This window comes from Nycticebus coucang, chromosome 7 (genome assembly GCF_027406575.1).
Source record: "Nycticebus coucang isolate mNycCou1 chromosome 7, mNycCou1.pri, whole genome shotgun sequence".
NCBI lineage: Eukaryota > Metazoa > Chordata > Mammalia > Primates > Lorisidae > Nycticebus > Nycticebus coucang.
The window spans coordinates 83,520,366-83,542,215 of NC_069786.1; the positions used below are offsets into that span (position 1 = coordinate 83,520,366).

Here is a 21,850-nt window from a genome sequence, read left to right on the forward strand (position 1 = left end):
ACATAAAATGAAAGAAATTCTCATGTCTTTGTAATCCTTCGTAGGAATCTGAAACACTCGCGGGCTGAGTAACCTGGCCCACGAAGCAGCTCCGAATTGCGGCAGCTGCTCGGTAGTCACTCAGGATGGGTAGGAAGAGTTTACACCTGAAGCCAACATGGACAAAAGAGTAGCTCGTTCCCAGTGAAAGAGGGCGAGAAGTCCCGACCCGCATCGGCCTCGACCCGCTTGCCCAGAAATACCCCTAAGCCTCTCCACATCTAGAAAAGGCCCCGCAGTATCGCTTGTGACGCGTAGTCATTTTCCCACGTCCCGTCCCTGCCCCTCTAGGTGAGACGCAGCAAACGCGCACGCGTAGCTCCGCTTCCGGGAGCCTCTCTTCGCTACCCACAATGCTCCGCGGCGCCGACCTGTCGCAAAGGCCGCTTTTAGGGGGCGAATGAGCGATTTACTTTCCGTGCGGTGCGGCAACGGTGGCCCCGGTCTTCTTCCCCTTCTTGCCGCAGGGCCAAATCCCCTGACGGTATCCAGCTGCGCTTAAGTGTGGCCGCTGTCATCTTTCTCCGCAATGCCCCCCAAGAAACAGGCTCAAGCCGGGGGCAGTAAAAAGGCGGAGCAGAAAAAGAAGGAGAAGATTATCGAAGTAAGTACTCTCCCCCTCCCCCACTCACCTCACGAGACGTCCTGGAAGCAGCCTCTCCGTTCCCGGTTCCCGGCTCCCGGGGCTCTGTCTCGCGTCTTCTGTGACCACGTGTCCCTCCCTTTGGTCTCTGTGGCCCCCTGCCCCTTCTCCAGCCCCTTGATGACGTTCGCTGCCTTCTCATTATTATAGTGACGATGCTGGCGCCCTCGCACCTGGGCATTTCTTCTCCGCCCACCCGATCGCGATATCACCCCCTAGGCCTGCCACAGGGTTTTGTCCTTCGCTAGTCTGCTAAGAATTGAAAACATTTCTAGGGTTATGTTAAAAGATAACATAATGAACCGGCTGGGTCCAGAGTCTTCCTGTTCCGTATTCCTTTACCCATCACCTAAGGGTGACATTGGTAGTTCTTTAAGTCAACCAGTTTCTATTTGGTGGCTTTTTGATTCACCTCCGAACTGTTTCAAGTCTCATTCAGGTCACAGCCCAGAATCTTGTGCATAGTGTTTGATATGCATATTCTAAATTAGATTAAGCATGATAAAATAAAAGTGCAAGTTCTAGAGTTGCTGTGTTAAGTCAGTCCTACCTCCCAATTTGGTTTTGACACGTACATATCTTTTTGTACATTGAACCTGTAGTCAGCCCTTTAATGGCTGAGAAACGCTGTTGGCGTTCAACAACTGTATCAGTGAGCCTCCTTAAGGGAGTGAACCATATTTGACATTATGTAAACGTCATATAACGCCTACCGAGGTATTTATTTCAATTTCTGCCATTATTATTACTTATAGCTAAAATAAATAGTACCCCATATACTCTGGAAGAAATTGGAAAACCCCATGGTCCTTGTACTGCATAAGGATGTATCTGGATTATGGACAGATTATTATGGAATATTTTTTACTAAGATAGGACCAAAATAGGTGTTAGGTGTTTTGAAATGCGATGTTTTACACATATAACTGATTATTGCTTTGTAATACTTAAAGCTTTGAAAAATCGTTGTGAAAACGCTCAGGGTTTTATTGTACAAACCTAATCAGAACTTAACCTTTGTCAAATTTCACATCATTTTAAAAGTCTGCTTGATTTAAGTAAAATGTTTATGAAAAATAATGGCAAACTTGGCCAGTTGCCACCTCTGAAGCAGAACCTGTATTCTGGTTGCTTACTCTATTTAAAACTGTTAAAAAATACCATACCCAAACAAAATAATTGCTAATCCTGACGCCTGTGTTTACTATCTCCTTTTTGAGTCTGGAGTCCTGGCACTTAGGTTGATCACTTGGATTAGTGATCTGACAGCATTCAGGGCTGTGTAAACCAAGGACACCCTAAAGATGTCATTTTACTTTTAAGTTTTCTGTGTTGTATTGAGTTAATACAGTACATCATAATACAAACTAAAACTTCCACATAGATGTGAAATTAAATGTTACATAACAATTTAAAGTCTGTAGAGTTTTAACTACATATAATTTGTTTAATTGGTAGAACTAGTATTTTTAAGGAACTGTACATAAAAGTTGCTTACAGTATCACATCAATTCTAAAAGTGTTATGGATCCATTAATCTTGTGACAAGATTAAATTTTAGGTAAAGAGAAAGCAGCTCTAGTTTCATTAATGACCATATCTCCAAAGAAAAATGCAAAATAAGACAGCTGCATTCTTTGATCAAAATATATATTTTAGCAGAGTGAAGTTAACCCTGGTTTTCTTTTTTTCTACATTTAATATTATGATGAGCCTTTTTAAAAATGTATTTTCATTGAAATGTAATTTGTGTAAAATATAATGCACAGATTTTATTTCGTAGTTTTCTATATCCCAAATATTAGATTATGGACAAATGTATTGCCATTTATAGTTTTTTGTTGTTGTTGTTGTTGTTGTTGTTGCAGTTTGGCCAGGGCCAGATTCGAATCTGCCACCCTTGGTATATGGGGCCAGCACCCTACTCACTGAGCCACAAGCACCGCCCCACATAGATTTTAGATGTACAATTTGATGAATTTATAAATTTGAATTTTATAAATATATACACACAGAAATTGCCACTCTAAGACGTGAAACATCTCCATCACCCCAATAAATGTGTTTTGTGCCTCCGTCTATTCAATTCTTACTATATGGGCAGCCACTAATCTTTTTGCCACCGTAGATTAGTTTTTCCTGCTATAGGAATTTATATAAATAGAATTACACAGTACATAGCCAGCACATAGCCTTTTGTGTCTTTTCCTTTCACACCACATAAGTTTTTAAAATCCATCTGTGTAACATATACTGATCTAATTTGTTCCTCATTGCTGGAATATATTCTTTTGAATGGCAGTCATTACACAAAGTTACACTTTTTGTATCTAGTATCTCTTTGTAGACGTGAATAGCCAAAAGAATTATAATTGAGGCTTGGTGAATGGACTCAAGATTCCAAAATGGGATAGAGGTGACGTATGTTAGGATCTTGGCAGCAGACAAAATGGATTATTTTGTGACAGTCAATCATCTGTAGGTACCTTGTCCAATGAAGACTGCTGTTTACTTTATGTTAACCATGATTTGGGATTGGCTGTAACCTCTTCTTTTTCCATCTTGTAATTCAGGTTAATTTTGGGATAAGGGTCTGTCCTAACCTCAGGAAAAATGGAGGAAACCTTTTTACAGTATTCTAAATTGCAAACCATCTTACTATCAGGAGGTACTGTTGGTATCCCATATCAACAATGTGGTATCATAAAAAGCCTCTTATGCACCAGCCAGCCCAAAAACTTAACTGGGTTTCTTTGGAAAGTAGCTTTTCATGGTGGAAAGGAGAAGCAAGTTGCTTGGAGTCAATATACCTTAGTTTAAATATCATCTGTCGCTTAATAGTTAACACCTATTGGGCCAAGTTCTCACTGTTTGGGGGGAAAAGAGAGAAGAGAGAGATACAAGCCATCTACCAGTGATAAAAATTACATAGCTCCTTTAATTCTCTCAGTGATATATACATCATTACTGTTTTTAAAAATCATGAAAACAAGCACAGAGATTAATAACTTTCCCAACGTAGTAAGTGGCAGAGCCAGGGATTCAAACTCAGGAAATCTGGCTTCACCTATTTGCATTGTCAGCCACTGTGCTAATATACTGTCTGTCTGAGTTAAATGGGTTAGCTTTCACAGCGACCCTAACGGGTTAGAATGAGACCTACTTTACAAATACAGAACTGGCAAAGAGTGATTTATCTAGCTTTGGGATTAGAATAGAACTCAGGCAGTCTGACTCTAGAGTTTATAATCTTTATGTCTTTGCACTATACAGCCAGTCCCTTATCCGCAATTTAACTTCAAATGAATTGTTGACCATTTCTGAGTTTCTGTATCCACATTTACAGAATGAGGTAACAGTGTATCATAGGATCCTTAAGAGGACTTATTGAAGTATAATATATATTTACGAGTTTATGTTCAATGAATGCTAGAGAGGTAAGAGTGCCCTTTCTTTGGAAAAAATAACTTCTGAGCTCTTCAACTAATTAGAGACTTTAAAAACAAATCATTCATCGTCTTTTTAAACTGGTTAATGATGTGCTTACACAGTATAATTAAACCCGAAAATGTTTTTTCTCCTGGGATTTGGAGCTTATACACCTTTACCAGAAACTGTTATTGTGAGTGTTTTCTTTTTCTAACTGGCCAGGTCCCCTTAAAGGTTGCAGTTCCTCGTACTGGTCCCTGCCCTTGTTAGGAGGAGGTTAGCAGGCGTAGGAAACTTCATCTGTAGTTAGTTAACAGCCACGCTTCATCACTCTCTTTTCAGGGCCTGCGCTGCTTCTCTCATAGGAGCACGAACCCTACTGTAGACTGCTCATTCAAGGGATCTAGGTTGCATTTTTCCCTGGAAAAATTGTCTCTCATGAAACCAGTCCCTAATGCTAAGAGTGTTGGAGACTGCTGTCTTAAAGGACTTTTTTTCTTTCCTAAATCTTTATATATGTCAGTTTCCATTTAGCTGTTCAACCTTGTTTGTTCAGTTTGCTGCTTCTCTGTAGTTACATCTGGGGCATAGATTAAACCTCAGTTTATTCTTCTCTGGCAAAGCATCCTTATATGCTTTTGCACTTTAATTCTGACCACATTTTTAGTTACAGTTTCCTCTCCTTCCCATGAGAGCTCACTTACAAAAAGTATAGCATTTTATACCTGGTTTCTATTCATTGAATTGAATTTTGTTAAACCTTTTCTGTAAAAACAAAGGAAGTTATTCATAAAGTGCAGAGAATTTCAGCTTTGATGTGCTTTCTGCTACTTTTTTTCATATATATAGGATATAGAAAATTTATGTAGAATTATGTAGTGATTTATGTAGTATCGTGTTTGGGATATTAGCACATGAGGTAGGCATTTAAGTAGGGGAAAGCAAAGTTTTGATATATGGATGGATATAGATATCGTGAATAAAGAGATATTTCCCATTGAGAAAATAGCCTTTTAGCACCAAAAACCTCAAGGGCATGCTCCCATTGAAGGCTTACCTTTTTCTAGTTTTGGTGGTATTTCACAGTCCTTCCCCTTCCTTGGCTTAAAGCTATAGTGTATTACAATCTCTGTCTTTACATTGCTTTCTCTTTGTGTCTTTATGTTCTTTCTCTTATGAAGACACCAGTTATTAGATTTAGGGCCTATCCAAATCTAGTGTGACCTCATATTAACTCCTTACATCTGCAAAAACCTATTTCCAATTTAAGTCACATTTAAGGGTAGGTGGACTTGAATTTGGAGAATCCACTATAGCCCCTGACATACACACATTTGTACATACTTGTGCAAGGGCTTCTAAGTATTTTTGTACGACATACTTAGTAATAAGATAATATTAATAGCCAAGGCTCACCATCAATGCCTTGCACATAATAAACATGCCATAGCCAATAGCTGCTGTTATATTAATATTATTACCAAATTAATGAATTAATGATATTTAAATTTAATAAAGCATTGCTTTTTAATCTACTTCAATTTTAATATTTCCATATTAGCAACAACTAGGAATGTATACATTCAGTAGTTTTCTTTTTTAAATATATTTTTGAGAGGATACCTTTATTACCCCCCAAAGCAGTCCAAAACATACTTTGTAAAAAAACATCACAGAGTGGTAATAAGTGTAATGATGATAGTTATTAAGTATGTATTGAATTGTAAAGAATCTGGATGGTGTTTTGATGTCCTGTGTTGCCTCGATTTCGGTGTTTTAGTGGTTAGCATGTCTTTGTAGCATAAGGCAAGGCAGGATTCCTTTCTTATCAGTAAATGAAAGAATGATTTTTAAATGTCATTAGAAAATAGATATTAATTAAATTGTGAAGATATTTCTATGTTCTTTCTCAATTAGGACAAAACTTTTGGTTTAAAGAATAAGAAAGGAGCAAAGCAACAAAAGTTTATCAAGGCTGTCACACATCAAGTTAAATTTGGTCAACAAAATCCACGTCAGGTAAATAACTTAAATGTTCATATTTTCTTATGGATGTAATGTTATACTTATCTGTTACATATAAAAATATTTGGTACTGTAATTGTATTCCAAAATGAAATCCTATTCTAAATGTTTTTGCATCTTGCTTTACTCAGCAGTACCTCTTGGATGTTCCTCCAAGCCATTTTGATATAACTCATTTATTCTGTTAATGGCTGCATACCATTCTACAGTATGGCTGTACTGTATTCATCCATTTCATTGTTCATAAGTAATTACTTTGTTTCCAGCTTTTTGATGCTAAGGACACTTCTACAAGAAATGTACATGTGTCTCACATGTGTTTGTGCTTTTCTTTCTGTTACATAAATTATGTGCTAGCAGACTTTCTAGATCAAGGGAAATGGATTTCTAATTTTAATAAATTTGCCTGATCACTTTCCTTAGAGGCTATACTACTTCACATTTTCATTACTCTGTATAAGTAATAGGTACTGATGTTCTTTTTAATGTTTTCCATTCTGATAAGTATAAAGTTATATCCCACTGTTAATTGTCTCTTCATCTGTTTGAGTTTGCACTTCTATGACTTGCCTATTCAAATCCTTTGGGGTTTTTTTGGTTGTCTGTCTTTTTCTTGTCAGTTGATGAAAGATACCTTTTGTCTGTATTACAGAGAATTTGTAATGTTTTGCCATGTAACAATTTTTAGTTTTTGTGTGTAGTTTTATATCTCCAGATATATCTCTAGTTTTTAAAACATGTGGCTAAAATCACAGTCTACAATTTGTCATATAATTTTTTATGTCGTTTTTGTTTTTCTGAAAAGAAATAGCCATGTACACCAACATTTATCCCACTGAATTGAAATGCCACTATTCACATACAGTCATGTTTCCCCTAACTATGGAGATACATCCTAAGAAATGCACCATTAGGCAATTTCTTCATTATGTGAACCTCATGGAGTGTATTTATACAAACCTAAATATTACAGCCTACCACACTCTTAGGCTATATGGTATAGTCTGTTACTCCTGTGCTACAAACTTATATACAGTGTATTCCTACACTGAATACTGTAGGCAATTGAAACACAGTAGTAAATACTTGTGTATCTAAACATATTTAAATGGAGAAAAAGTACTGTAAAAAATGGTATTATAATTTATGGGACAACTGTCATATATGTATTCTATCATTGACCTAAACATCATTGTGTATCACATAATTAATTGTATATTAAAGTCTCAAAATATGTTAGGATCTGTTTCTGGATTCTCTTTTCTGTTTAACTTATTGTCTGTTCCTAAACCAATATTACACGGATTTTTATTATAGTGACCCATGGCCTAGTATTATATTCTATTAGCTATTAAGGCAAGTCCTTTTCTAAAAGGTTACTCCTTTTCTATTTTTCTTGGTTGTCTGAGGTGTTTATTCTTCCATTTGCACATAAAAATTATTTTGTCTATTGGCAACTCGTTCAAATAAAAATAGGCCCCTTCAGGTTCTGAGTACTTTTTTTTAACCACTTCCATCTCCTTTGAAACATTTTTTTAATGTAGGAGAGAAGAATTTCTTAAATGTTTATAGACCTTTTTTCATCTTAGAATCGGAATAAATGTGAGGTGGTTGACGTCTGAAACAAGTTTCTTTCATTCATGCTGTCTATAATTCAGTGCCCTAACACTTTGCTTTCACACACAGCTTTTATAAGCTGCTGACTTAATAGCATGGTTTTCTAAAAATTAATGCTCAGACCTTGGAGTCATACAGAGGAGGGCATGAATCCCCCTCTCTTTTTGTTACATTATCTTAAATTATTTAGTGACACTAGTCTTTTATCTGTATAGTGGAAGTGCAGTTACCCCTTCCAGGGTTTTTCTGGTAGTTGAATGAGAAGATAATGTAAAATGGTGAATATTTGTATGCAAGAAGAATTCACTTTCGGGCGGCATCTGTGGCTCAGTGGGTAGGGCGCCCGCCCCATATACTGAGGGTGGTGGGCTCAAACCCGGCCCCAGCCAAAGTGCAACAAAAAAATAGCTGGGCATTGTGGCGGGTGCCTGTAGTCCCAGCTACTGGGAGGCTGAGGCAAGAGAATCACCTAAGCCCAGGTGTTGGAGGTTGCTGTGAGCTGTGTGACACCACGGCACTCTACTGAGGGCAGTAAAGTGAGACCTTGTCTCTACAAAAATAAACAAACAAGAAGAATTCACTTTCTTCACATAGCTCCTTCAACCCTGTTTTCTCTCCCTCAATTTTTCCTTCTATTGGGAAGTATTTTGATTGGTGATTTTAGATTTCATGGATCTGGGAAGAAACCAGTAAAATTTGTGATAGTATTTAGGTTTTATGGTATATCTAATATTATATTTTTGACATTCATTTAGGTAACTGGGCTTTTATCTGTGAACATAGAGTACCTAGCCACCATATATAATTTGGAAGTGAGCAGCAGTCCTGTTGCTAAAGCTGGACAGAAAATGTCCTGCCCTAGGCCCTATGCTATAGTAGATGGCCATCCTCTGTCGTCTTTAGTCATACACATCTCCCCACAGGTAAAGAGTTGATGAGACTAAGGGAATGTGCCCAGCCCACCCAGATTTGCACCACCCTCCTTCACAACAGTTCTCAACCTGCTTTCGGGGCTTGTAAAGGCCTCTTCCCATGCCCATTTTCATCGCTGCCAGCATGCTTGAGGTGGTCAAAGAATGATGTGTGCTAGGGTATGGACAGAGCGTGGATCCATAACATTTCTTCCCTGAACCTTCCACCTCCCCCAGAACAACAAGGTTAGGATCAAACTAGGAGTGAGAAGAAGGGAGAAGCCAGGGGCTGATTATTGTGTTACTGCCATGCTTCAGTGTAGAATTCCATGGAGCCTTAGCATTTTTAGTTTGAACCTGTCTTTCCAGGTCATGAGGTATATTTGTCAAGTAGGATTACAAACTACATTTTATTCAACTTTAGCTTCATTTCTAACTTTTATGATTTATATGAGCCTCCACTGTAAGTTTGCTCTATGGCCCACAAATGTTTGAGATGGGCCTAATGGCTGAAGGATATTTTTATTAAAAATAAAATTACTTAAATTTTTTTCTGTTTAAACAAATCGGTCAGATGATCAAAGTTAGGATTTGGGCTTATCATTGACCTAATTATAGCATCTAGCTGTTCCTTTTCTAAAATTTTCTCTGTCTTGAATACTTTTTTGTCCTGGTTTTCTGCCTACTTTGATGTTTCTGGGTTTCTTTTAATTAAGGGCTTTTTAGATTGTGTTCAAGGAATACAGAAGAAGAAAAAGGGCTAGAAGGGCTTCAAGGAATTGTTCTGGCACATTTTTATGCCATCCTTGAGTAATCTCATACACAGCCAAGGTTATGATCAGTTACTATCTGTAAATAGCTATGTCTACAATACTCTCAAATTACACCTTCTCTGGTTTCAGTGAAATCAATATCTGTGTCCAGCTGCCTTCTAAATGGCTCCACCCATATGCTCTAAAGCATCTTGCATTTAATATGTCCAAAACTGAGCTCGTCCCCACCTCCTACCTTGAAACCTGTTCCTCCTGTGTTCACTGTCTTGTTTAACAGTATGAACCATACATAGGATAATCCTAGACTCCTCCTCCTTCATACTTTACATTCAGTAAGTTATTTAGTCCTGACACTTCCTCCTCCTAAAGAGTTCTCTGTATCTTCTTTTCTCCATCTTCACTTGTAATGTCTATTTTAAGCTCTTGTGTTTTCTCGCCTATAGCATTTTAAAAAGTCTTCTTACTTCATTTTTTGATTTCCTATCCCATCCTCCACAAACCTGCCATTGTGATCTTTATAATATACAATCTCATCCTTGTCACTGGCTTAAACACTTCAGTCAAACCTTATCACCTCCTGATACAGTCTAAACTTCTCATTGATATTTCTCATACTTTGTGTGTCTGGTCACCTTAAGTTTACATTGGGCTGGCTCTTTATGCATTTCTTTTCTTGCCCATCAGAAGAATTTATCCATAAGGTTATCAACTTAATTTAATTTTCTAGGGATATGGACATTCTTTGTTCCCAGAGCACCATGTATTATATAGCTATTGACATGTCTGTCTTCCTATTAGATTCTGAGCTTCTTTAAATAAGCATCTTTGTCTTTTCATCACTTTGTATTTCCTGTCATCTTACATAGGACCTGACATATAAATGTTTGGATGACTCCTCTAATCATATTAGGTATGTAATCATGTGCCTGGAACCATGTTATTTGTCATGTTTTTTGTTTTGTTTAATCTTTTACATTATCCTAACCCAGTGTTTTTCCACAAGAGCACTGTAGGTATATGGGGTGGTACAATTCATTGTGTGGGACTATACATTTCAGGATGTTTGCATCTTTGTCTTAAGAATGCACCCAAACTTTTCTGGGGTGGCTTGTTTTCACACGAAGACTATCACAGGTGAAAACCATTTGCTAAAAAAGCTGGGGCATGTAGTAAGTGCTTAATAATGCCTGTTGCATAAGCTTTTAAATATGCTTTTAAGTAGGCATGGTACCATTTATAAACGTCCCCAAAAATCACTATAAAATATAATAATTTTGCTTAATAGTTTAACCACCACATTTAATATTGTGAGGCCATTGTAACACTGATAAGACAGGTAAGGATTACATACATACAAATATGCAAACGTATTTGTTACATTAAAGATTACTGTGTAGCAAAAACAGTTTTATAAATAATCAAATTTATATTTTAAACCTGGGAATATTATAGGTAGCACAGAGTGAAGCTGAAAAGAAATTGAAGAAAGATGACAAGAAGAAAGAATTGCAGGAACTAAATGAGCTGTTCAAACCTGTAGTTGCTGCTCAAAAAATAAGTAAAGGTAAACTTTAAATTTCAGAGGTATAAATTTTTATCAAATAATTTGTTTTGATGCTTGTGTCTTTTAGATTATAATTATGTTTGCTGTGAAAATGTTACTCTTTTTGTCAAAATTATCTATATCAATGGTTTATGATTTCTGTATCGTACAGTTATGTCATTGGACAACTGTAATTTCAAGCAGTAGCCCCATACCTAAGACAAAATTAAGTCTGCCAGTTATGATACAGAATTCAATCTTTGGTAGTAGCCAAGGCAATGCTATAGTTGTATAAACTATAATTCCCAAATTTGGGGCAATAGTCCTCCATTTACATGTTTCTCCTTTGCCTTCTACTTCACTGACACCAACTAGACATGTTATTATGGAATTACCTGTGTATGTGTTGGGTTTCCCACCACACCACCTTTTTTTGTAAGAATAAAAGAAACAAAAATAGATTAAAAATGCTGCAGAAAGAACTCTAAAGAAATGTCTTATTAATCAACTCTTAAGTGGTATCTTCCTTTCACAACAGTGAATGGGAAATAACAAGTTAACCAGAAGTAATTATATCTCAGATACAAGGTATACTTTATGGTCTGGCAGATTGCAATACAAATCCATGTGCCATTTGACATAGGTGCAGATCCCAAATCCGTGGTGTGTGCATTCTTCAAGCAAGGACAGTGTACTAAAGGAGATAAGTGTAAGTTTTCTCATGACTTGACTCTGGAGAGAAAATGTGAAAAGAGAAGTGTTTACATTGATGCAAGAGATGAAGAACTTGAAAAAGGTATTTTTTTTTTTTTTTTGACATTCCCTTGAAAATAAATGTTACTTCTGGTTTGTTACTATGATATTTAGTAACTTGAACATTTCAATCTTTGTAGGATTGTAAAGAATAATTAATTGGGTTTGTTACTTTTTATAACATCTAAATTTACCACTTTATACCATTTTTGGTAAACAAATGAAGATAGTTAAAAACCAGATTTATTTTAGATTTGTCTATCACCCTTTCCTCCAAGGTACCTTCTCATTTGCCTTAAGAAGTTTTGGTGAATAATCTCGCAACACTGTTTATTTCCTGTATTTGATGTTTTAAAGAACAATGTGTGAGGCCATAATAATATTCCTGTCTTTTTTAAAAATACATTTCATGGGAACAGTAGAAAAATTATAATGCTTGATCTTCATATCTCTTTTCGTTTAGATACTATGGATAATTGGGATGAGAAAAAGCTGGAAGAAGTAGTGAACAAGAAGCACGGTGAGGCGGAAAAGAAAAAACCCAAAACTCAAATAGTATGTCCTTTTCTTGAATTGAGTTGCTGTGATATTTATCATTAGGGACAATTATGTGGCAAGGTATTTGCTGCTGTTTGATGCTAGATTATTTTTTAAACAAGTGGAAAATTTTGTTTCATCAAAAGTGCATCAAGCTTTATTTTGGGATTTATAAGTTACATTTTACAAATTTAGATTCTTATTCAAAAATAGTCTTCGAAAACCATGTAACTGATGTCCTTCATTTTTTGAGGTTATCTTACTTTCTTAAATGTGAATGAACACAGTTAATATATTTAGATAAGAATTGTTTCCTTGTTTTTATGCATAATGAATAGAGGTAGACCTGTTAAACTAACCTACTTAATAATTTATTTGGTTTTAATGATGGAGAGCACTTTTTAAATTACCAGGTTAAAAAATATTATATTTGAGTTTCAGAATGGATTTTTAATAGGTAGTAGCTCTAGTATTCTAGGAAATGTACCTTTAAAAATTGGTTCTTTGGGCCTATAATCCTAGCACTTTGGTAGGCTGAGGTGGATGGATTGCTTGTGCTGAGGAGTTTGAGACCAGCCTGAGCAAGAGTGAGACCTGTCTCTACTAAAAATAGAAAAACTAGCTGGGTGTGGTAGCACATGTCAGGAGGCTGAGGCAAGGGGATCATTTGAAGCTACAAGTTTTGAGGTGCCATAGCACTCTACCCAGAGCAACAGAGTGAGACTCAGTCACAAACAAATAAATAAAAATAAAAATTGTTTGCTTGTTTCTCATATTCTTTGTTTATGTCCCTATAATTATTTATAATGCAATTACAGTGAAAATTTTTGCTGTGCTAGAAAAATTCTAATTAACTAGTTTTCACACACTTGGTATTTTAGGGAAGATAAGAATACTGTTTGTTAGTTAAATTTTCCTTCTTCATTGCAAAGCTTATTACCTTAGGCTTCAAAGCTATTGTCTTGCACTCATTCATTTTGAAGGGGCACTATCTTTTTTACCATGCTCCCTTTGACTCAGATACAAGAAATTTCCTATAATGTTAGGTCATTCAAATAGCGTTTACATCATTACTGCATGTGATTAGTTTTTAGGAAAGATCAAACCAAAAGAAAATCATTGATTTTATTTTTTATAATTATTTATATATTCTGATTTATTTAAAAAGTAGACTTTGCAATTATATGTACAAAGGCCAACTAAAGCAAATCTTTGTATTCAGAATTAGGAACAGTGTCTAAAATGAAAACTTAATGTAGATCCCGTCTGAAAGGAATTCACCACTGTATTAAGTACCTTAAGTTAAATTTTTATGCATTTCTGCACATAAGGGTTCTCTGTACCCTATGATTATAGTCTCATGATGTGGATAGAATGTAATTGTTCCATGTACTTAAGAATTTACCTTGAAAATAACCTATGCTGAGCCACTACATGTGAATATTGTCTCTATAGGTATGCAAGCATTTCCTTGAAGCTATTGAAAACAACAAATATGGCTGGTTTTGGGTATGCCCTGGAGGGGGTGATATTTGCATGTATCGTCATGCACTTCCTCCTGGATTTGTGTTGAAAAAAGATAAAAAGAAAGAAGAAAAAGAAGATGAAATTTCATTAGAAGATCTCATTGAAAGAGAGGTAACTAATTCTTCCTACCATAAGAAAAATCTCAAAGCAGTATTTGTTGTGAAATTCTAACATTTACCACTTGGGGGCAATAGTATGTTATTATGAAAGGGAAAAGTGTATTAATGCCTTTTCCCACAGTTGCTATACTTTATTCTCGTGTGTCTAAAATGTAAACCTAGCCATGAACATTGGCCAATCTGTGACATTAATTTTAGGATTATGAAACCATTTCTTAAGTACTAGCTACTGGCTTATCAGATTGTTTCCAAAAGATTGAGGTATTAAAAATGCTTGGCTATCAGCTTGATTGAACCTGTAGTTTTAGATTTTTTTTCCTCTGGTATCTTTATTTCACCATTACACTAATCATTAACTTATATATGTATTACACTCCACTCCAGTTTTTCAGTTATATGTTTTATTATTATCCCTGGAATTAAAACACTCACTCTGCTGACAGAGGGGAATGAGTCTCACTGAAGAGGCTCTTCAGGTATTTGTATTTGGCTCAGCACAAAAGACAGTTGTTTATTCTGTGAGTTAGCAGGTGCAACCAATGAGGGTGATGTGAAAATGTTAAGATTATTGGAAGTGTTACATTAAGATTTTATATTTTGTCAGTGGAAAAGAAGCCAAATTTAAAGAGGTTTGTTCTGACCAAATTTGAGGACCAGGGCCTGGAGGTAGGCTCATGAAAACTTTAGTAACTGTACTCAATGTGGTTAGGTTACAGTTTGATTTGTACAGGGAGACAGGAATTATAGCCAAGTCATAAGTCAGTACATGGGAGGCATAATTTGTATTTGCTCAAAAAGGTGGAACATCTCAAATTGGGGGCTTAGAGGTTATAGGTGGGTTTAAAAGAGCTTTTAGTTGACAGACTAAAAGACCAGGAGTCTGGCAGTGCCTGTGGCTCAGTGAGTAGGGCGCCGGCCCCATATGCCGAGGGTGGCGGGTTCAAACACAGCCCCGGCCAAACTGCAACCAAAAAATAGCCGGGCATTGTGGCGGGCGCCTGTAGTGCCAGCTGCTCGGGAGGCTGAGGCAAGAGAATCGCGTAAGCCCAAGAGTTAGAGGTTGCTGTGAGCCGTGTGTGACGCCACGGCACCCTACCCGAGGGTGGTACAGTGAGACTCTGTCTTTACAAAAAAAAAAAAAAAAAGACCAGGAGTCAGCAGAAAGGAATGCTTGAGTTAAGATAAAGGTCTGTTAGAGACAAGCTACAAGCTATATACCCAGACTCAAGTAGTTTGTTATATATATTGAGGACCTACAAGTTTGTCTTGCATTGCCTTGAACTTGTTAATGAGTTAGCTGCAAGGCATGTCTCTTAAGAAGGGAGATGGGAGATCATGATGAGGCATGTCTGAAGTTGCTTACCATTACTTAGCAACTCACTTTTAAGGTAGCCCCTTGGCCAAGAGGGGGCCCATTAAGTCGTCCGATTGGGCAGTGGAGGGAGGGGGGCTTAAGATTTTATTTTAATTCACAGTTTTTAACTATATTCCTTTTGCCTCATCTTGGATGGTCTTAATAACTTGTATAAATGGCTAATATTGGGATTATGTACATGTTTTCTTCAGTGGATGTACATATGATTCGTTGTCTCCCACAGAATACAATATACTATAATAGAAAATGTAGACTTTAGGATTGGGTATATTTGAGATCTTTTGAATATTAGTTTTACTACTTTTTGCATTAATTTTTGGTAAATTTATCATTACCCTTTGCTTATTTGTGAAGATAATGAGTTAGCATATTATGTATAAAGCATTTAATACTGAATACCTAGCAGATGTTAAGCAAATATTTATGTATTTACCTAAGTAATTAATACCTGATTATTGGTCCTGAGGAGCATGTGGTAGTTTTTTGTTGTTGTTGTTTCATTTTGTTTCTCATCTCCTGAGGAATGCAAATGAAACTTGGATATTGTTGTGGTGATTTTTATATTTACTGTTTTCAGAAGTTGGTTCATGTTAAAACATTTTCTGTGACAAGTTAGTTTTATTGTCCTTTAATACTAAGAAATCTGGCTCAGAATAATATATTTCAAGTGTTATCTCCATACACTCATTGCTCATTGATGTGTAAATTAAAAATAAGTCAATTTGTTCTAAATTTAATGTCTTCAGGGTAAATATAGCACTTTTTATTACATTAAGAGAAACTACTACTTAGCACTATTATAGATGATTTTTGAGGAAAAATTATTCTTTATCTTACAGCGTTCTGCTCTAGGTCCAAATGTTACCAAAATCACTCTAGAATCTTTTCTTGCATGGAAGAAAAGGAAAAGACAAGAGAAAATTGATAAACTTGAACAAGATATGGAAAGAAGGAAAGCGGACTTCAAAGCAGGGAAAGCATTAGTGGTATGTCCTAGATTACCCAAATTGATTTTCTATACTTTCTTCCATTTTTAGTTTCTGTATCATACAGGATTTTGCCTTTATTTAATCATATGTATGTCTGAAATCATTAACCAAGGAATGTTTGAATTTGTCCTGAGTTTATAAATTTATGTATAAATTTATGTGTCTAAAATAGATCAGTGGCCGAGAAGTGTTTGAATTTCGTCCTGAGCTGGTCAATGATGATGATGAGGAAGCGGATGACACGCAGTATACCCAGGGAACAGGTGGTGATGAGGTAAGAGGAAGCTTTGTGCCTCTTCGTCTTATGTTCATTGAAGTAAATAATAGAGACAGCATAGAATACAATGGTTAATTAAGAGCCACTGACATTGAAGCTAGAGTGCCTCACTTCAAATCCTTACTCCAGGCATGAGAAATGACTTCCTCTAAGCCCCCACCCTCAATCTGTAGTATGGACATAATTACAGTCCCTAAATTAGAGGCTGCTTATAAGAATTAAATAAATTCATGAATTTATACTTCTTTATAGAACTTAGGATAGTTCCTGGTATATGGTTATGCACTAATGTATTAGCTATAAAAAGCACATTTTAACTTCCTCTAAGAAAAAAAGGTCTTTTGTTCAAGTTTTTTTATTAGAAAAAAGTATCAAATTTATTTCGATATATTGTTTCATTTTAAAATTAGAGCTGTTAAAATTTTTTATAATCAAAAATTGTATCAGAGTTGTAGAAGACATTAATAACCTATTAGGTACTGAGACAGTGAATACAATTACTGAACCAGGCATTTATAAAAGCCATGTTCAGGAGAGAAAAGGTCCAATTATACTACTTACCTGACAGAAACATACTTTAGCTTTTTATTTCTAATTATAGAACATAAATTCTCACTTTGACATGATTTATCCTTTTCACCCAATTACTACTATTCCAACAAAATGTTTTCCTAATTTTAAGCCTTTAATAGTTACAAAGTATAACTTAACTGTTACGAGTTTAAAAAAAAAAAATGTGAAATTATAGTTTTTGCTTTGAACCTATTTGACTAAAAACTACTGGACCCCACTACCATATAAATCAAAATAAAGAATGGAATAAAAAACAAAAATGGTGTCTATATGATCAGAAAATTATCTGTTAAGACATTTTAACCATTACACAGTTCTACTTTCAAGATACTGGTTCCAAGGTACTACAGTGTTTGGCATTTTTATTGAAAGCTATAAATCATATATTACTCTTCTCGAGTCATCCATAAGAAAATGACAGTGTTCACTAAGTACAAAAATTGTTATATCCAATAGGTGGTATTCTACATAGTTAAGACAATACTTGACAAAACTAGGTTTAAAAAATGCAAAATGTCTTGCTAATTACCAGTTGTCTTGAAAAATACAATCAGAAAAATGCAGAAAATAGAAAGTCGTTAATTATTACTTTGCTTTAAGCCAGAAATTAATCTAAGAAATGAGCAATAAGGAGAAAAGGTGTGATTGAAATACTGTATCTCTCTCTTAAGACAAAGCACACTTTTTACCTTAGAAAGTTCAATTCTGACTTTTACATTCTTAATTTCCTTTGTCTAGAAAAGGACCCCATTTTAAATAGCTAATTTGATGAGTTCATAATCTAAATCATTTTTCTCCACAGGATGTTTTCTTTTCAGTATGTAAACTATTAAAATGGCAAATGATTAAGTCAGTTAAAAAGAATTTGTACCATAGTAAAAGCTAATTTACAGTAACTGTCAGTGGATACCAACATACTTCTACACCCAAGCCTAAAAGTTACTGCAGTATTGAGATTAGAATTAGCATGACTCTTCCATTTGGTCGAATTTCCTTTGCTAAGTAATACTGTCAAGAAATCCAAAAAAGAAACCTTAGTGGGTCCTTCCAAAGCTGCTTAATTTTCAAAATGATTTTCCCTCTGGTCATGGAGCCTGTTCATTCCTTTAATCCTTCTTTAGTCATTTAGCTTGTGCAATATTTTCTTAATGTTTTTGTTTCTTCTTTTGCTTCTTCTCCCTGGCCTCAGTCATCTTGGCCAACTGGGCCAAAATAACTATTGTAAGGAAGCTATATGGGTCCTTTGCAGCCCATTCCACAACATAACTCAGCCTAAGCCTTAATATCAAACATCTTCATAGCAGTCTTAGGAAAACATATGCTTGAGTCGCAATCTCTTAACTTTGTCCTAGTAGTATTAGTGAGCCAATCACATCGTCATCATTTTTAGTTTTACCATACACTTCAGAGAGAAGGTTTAAATTCTATACTGTGGGTGAACTAACCTGGCCACTGGCCCCCAGGAACCATGTTCACTCGTGCCCCTCAGCCTTGGCAGGCACAGGCCTCACCACAGAGCCAAAAATCCCAGGAAAACTGGCGTCACCCCCACCGCAACCACCTGCACTAGGAACTGGGACAAAACCTAGGCGGCAGCCGCCCCTATGTCACACCAGGGATGCGTATCCTGGTTCCAACTCACCACCAGAAAAAAGTTTTGATGATAGATGATCTTGTGTTTTTATTTGGCATCGGTGATAATTTTGTTTCAGGGATGAAAGACAGTAATACATGAAAACTGCTTTTACCTGTAACAACTTTGCTTTTCTTTTTTGTTAAAGGTTGATGATTCAGTAAGTGTAAATGACATAGATTTAAGCTTATATATCCCAAGAGATGTAGATGAAACAGGTATTACTGTAGCCAGTCTTGAAAGATTCAACACATATGCTTCAGATAAAGATGGTAAGTATGCTAACTTTTGCATAATGTTACGAACTAGGAAGCTATCTAAAGGGGGGTTAGACCAGGCTTGGTAAAATCAGGTATCTTCATGTACCAGTCTAGTAACAAATGTGTGGTTTGGCCAAATTTAAAAATAAAAGTGAATAGGGGAGACTGTAGACATGAGTGACTGAGTATATATTGAAACCATTAAATTTGAAGATACAACTCAGTTTGAGACCTCAGGAGTTAAGAGTTTTTTTTTTTTTTTTTTTTTTTTTGGTTACTTGAAGTGGCCTCATCTGGAATATTGTGTGTGGACATTTTCAGGAGAGAACAGTTTGAAAGTTACCTGCTTTGGTAGCTGAGAATTAATGAACTTGTTTAGACACAGTACACAGAGAACATTCTAGAACACTGCAAACATCAGTGTTTTAGGGTAGGCAAAAGAGGAAATGCAGAGGAAAGAACTATCAGAGAAAAATTAAGAAAGTTTCAGAAAGATAAGTAGAAGGAGAATTAGAAGTACATTATCAGGTGCAGTTAAGAAAAGAGTTGTAGGAATAGGGTGCCAGATTTCATCAAAGCTACATTTGAGGACTGAGGAGAAAAATGGATATAGACCTCTCACTCCTAACTTTGAGGGGAGGACATGGCCTTGGAATGGCCTTTCATGAAATGGTAAACCTAAATATATCTGTAGGCCAAAGAAAAGGATCTGGTAAAATACGAGAAAAAATGACGATGAAAGGGAGTTAGTTGCAGAAGCAGGATTTGGAAGTGTAAGTAATGAGTTATGTGTGAGATTGGAAGGAAAGCTTCTAGGGGTATTTGGAGATGAGGATTCCTGATATAATTTACAACTAATGGTGCCTTGAGTGAATGGTTCTGAGAGAGAAGAAAAGTTTGGCATACTTGCTGTGGGAGAGAGAGGAATGCTAAGTAAGGCAAAAGCTGACATAGGGTCTCACTATGTCACCCTAGGTAGAGTGCTGTGGCATCACAGCTCACAGCATCCTCAAACTCCTGGGCTCAAGCGATTCTCTTGCCTCAGTCTCCCAAGTAGCTGGGACCACAGGCACCCACCACAGTGCCCGGCCATTTTTTTTGTTGTTGTTGCAGTTGTCATTGTTTAGCTGGCCCGGGCTGGTTTCGAACCCACCAGCCTCAGTGTATGTGGTCACCACCCTACCAACTTAGCTACGGGCTCCACCCTGATTTGCTTCTTTCAAGTTGGGATTTGATGATAATAGATACAATTGCAAATACTTGCGAGGTCTTAATTCTCAAGAGTTTGTCATCAGAAATGTTTGAAATACCTAAAATGTAAATTAGACTTTTAAAAATTATTTTTGTATAAATTCTGTCATTAAACCAAAAAAAGGCAGCATTTTGTTTTCTCACAGCACTATGCAGCACTGCATTCTTTATTTTTTTAATCAGTATTTCAAAGATTTTTTTGGTTTCATAACCATTTATTTAAATGGCATACAGTAGAACCTCTGTAATTGGCCACCCAAGGGACTGTACCAAACTGGTCAACATAAGGAAGCGGTCAACATAAGAATCTAGGCCTACTGTACTGATACATGTACATGATGCTTGTCCAGTCTTGGAAAATTAGGTCAATTTAAGGAGGTAGTTAATGTAGGGAGATGGTCAACTATTTAAAAATCTAGTTGCTAGGTCATATCAGAAACACAGTTGTAGAAGATTGATTCACATATATAAATCATTAAGCAAATGTTTACAATAAACAATAGTATTTTATAGTGGTATAGATAATTGGTATAAATAAGCTCAGAAAAAGAAAAAGTAGTTACTGCTGTGGAGTAATTCCATAGAAGGCTTTCACAAAAAAGGGATACAAAGTGTAGTATCAGTCTCTGCTGTTAATAAAATAGTGTTTTCTGCTTCTAGGATTTGTTGATTTAATTTTTTTTTTTTTTTAGAAAATAAATTAAGTGAAGCCTCTGGAGGTAGGGCTGAAAATGGTGAAAGAAGTGACTTGGAAGAGGATAATGAAGCTGAGGGACAGGAAAATGGAGCCCTTGATGCCATTCCTGTTGATGAAAATCTTTTTACTGGGGAAGATTTGGATGAACTAGAAGAAGAATTAAACACACTTGATTTAGAAGAATGACACCAAACAAGTCACTGAAAAAGATTAAGTCAACTGAGCAGGAGTCGAAATTGACTACATTAATTTTTTTCTGCCTAGAATGAACAGGATGTTTATTTCCCATGCTGATTCTGGAGGGATTAGCCTCCTCCCCCAAAAAAGGAATATTCTCCTTACGTCTTCTCTTCACTTTGGCTACATCTCATAGTAAGTTCAGAGTAGTTTACGATAAACTGAAAATACAATGGTTATTCAGAAAATGATTGATTGTTGTAACTGTCCACTCAGGTAGGAAGTGTAACTGCTTTTCCATCCGTTGGTTTTCATTGGGCATGTGTTACTACCAGAAGCAACATAAATTTACATTTAAAATACCCTTTATTTGACATAGTTTTTAATGAGTGATTTAATTTCCTTTGTATTTATATGTTTAAAAGAAGAGCACTGTACTTCATAAAAGGAAACTACATATGCAGATTCAGTGTTGTATGTCTTTGGGCAATTAGACGGACCTTTAAAATGGAATTTCTTTTATCTGACAGAATCAGCTACAACGCCCTGTGTTAAACTGTTTAAAAGTTTTCCCTCTTTTTTTGCCAATAAAGTTGTAAATAAAGATCATAATACATTAAAATCCAAATATGGGCCTTGTTTTAAGCTTTTCTATGACAATTTTAACATTTCTAGCTTGAGGATTTTAACTAAATATCTGTT

The 21,850-nt window shown here is 36.0% G+C and overlaps 1 protein-coding gene and 1 pseudogene across 1 annotated transcript; one reads left to right on the plus strand and one right to left on the minus strand.

The window, feature by feature from the left end:
• Positions 1–345: 345 nt before the first annotated feature.
• Positions 346–21,776, plus strand: ZC3H15 (zinc finger CCCH-type containing 15). Its single transcript, XM_053597132.1, has 10 exons — positions 346–643; positions 6,029–6,130; positions 10,890–11,001; positions 11,624–11,776; positions 12,197–12,288; positions 13,726–13,908; positions 16,131–16,277; positions 16,453–16,554; positions 18,912–19,035; positions 20,967–21,776. Exons 1-10 carry the CDS (start codon positions 569–571, stop codon positions 21,155–21,157), a joined length of 1,281 nt encoding a protein of 426 aa, XP_053453107.1. The 5' UTR covers positions 346–568; the 3' UTR covers positions 21,158–21,776.
• Positions 18,237–18,905, minus strand: LOC128590055 (small integral membrane protein 15-like; annotated as a pseudogene).
• Positions 21,777–21,850: the final 74 nt, after the last annotated feature.

Excerpts from the sequence above, each read along its gene's own strand:
- ZC3H15 (XM_053597132.1), top strand. The coding sequence starts at position 569 with ATGCCCCCCAAGAAACAGGCTCAAGCCGGGGGCAGTAAAAAGGCGGAG. Across the intron at positions 644-6,028 it reads AGAAGGAGAAGATTATCGAA|GACAAAACTTTTGGTTTAAA; the intron begins GTAAGTACTCTC and ends TTTCTCAATTAG. Across the intron at positions 11,002-11,623 it reads TGCTCAAAAAATAAGTAAAG|GTGCAGATCCCAAATCCGTG; the intron begins GTAAACTTTAAA and ends CATTTGACATAG.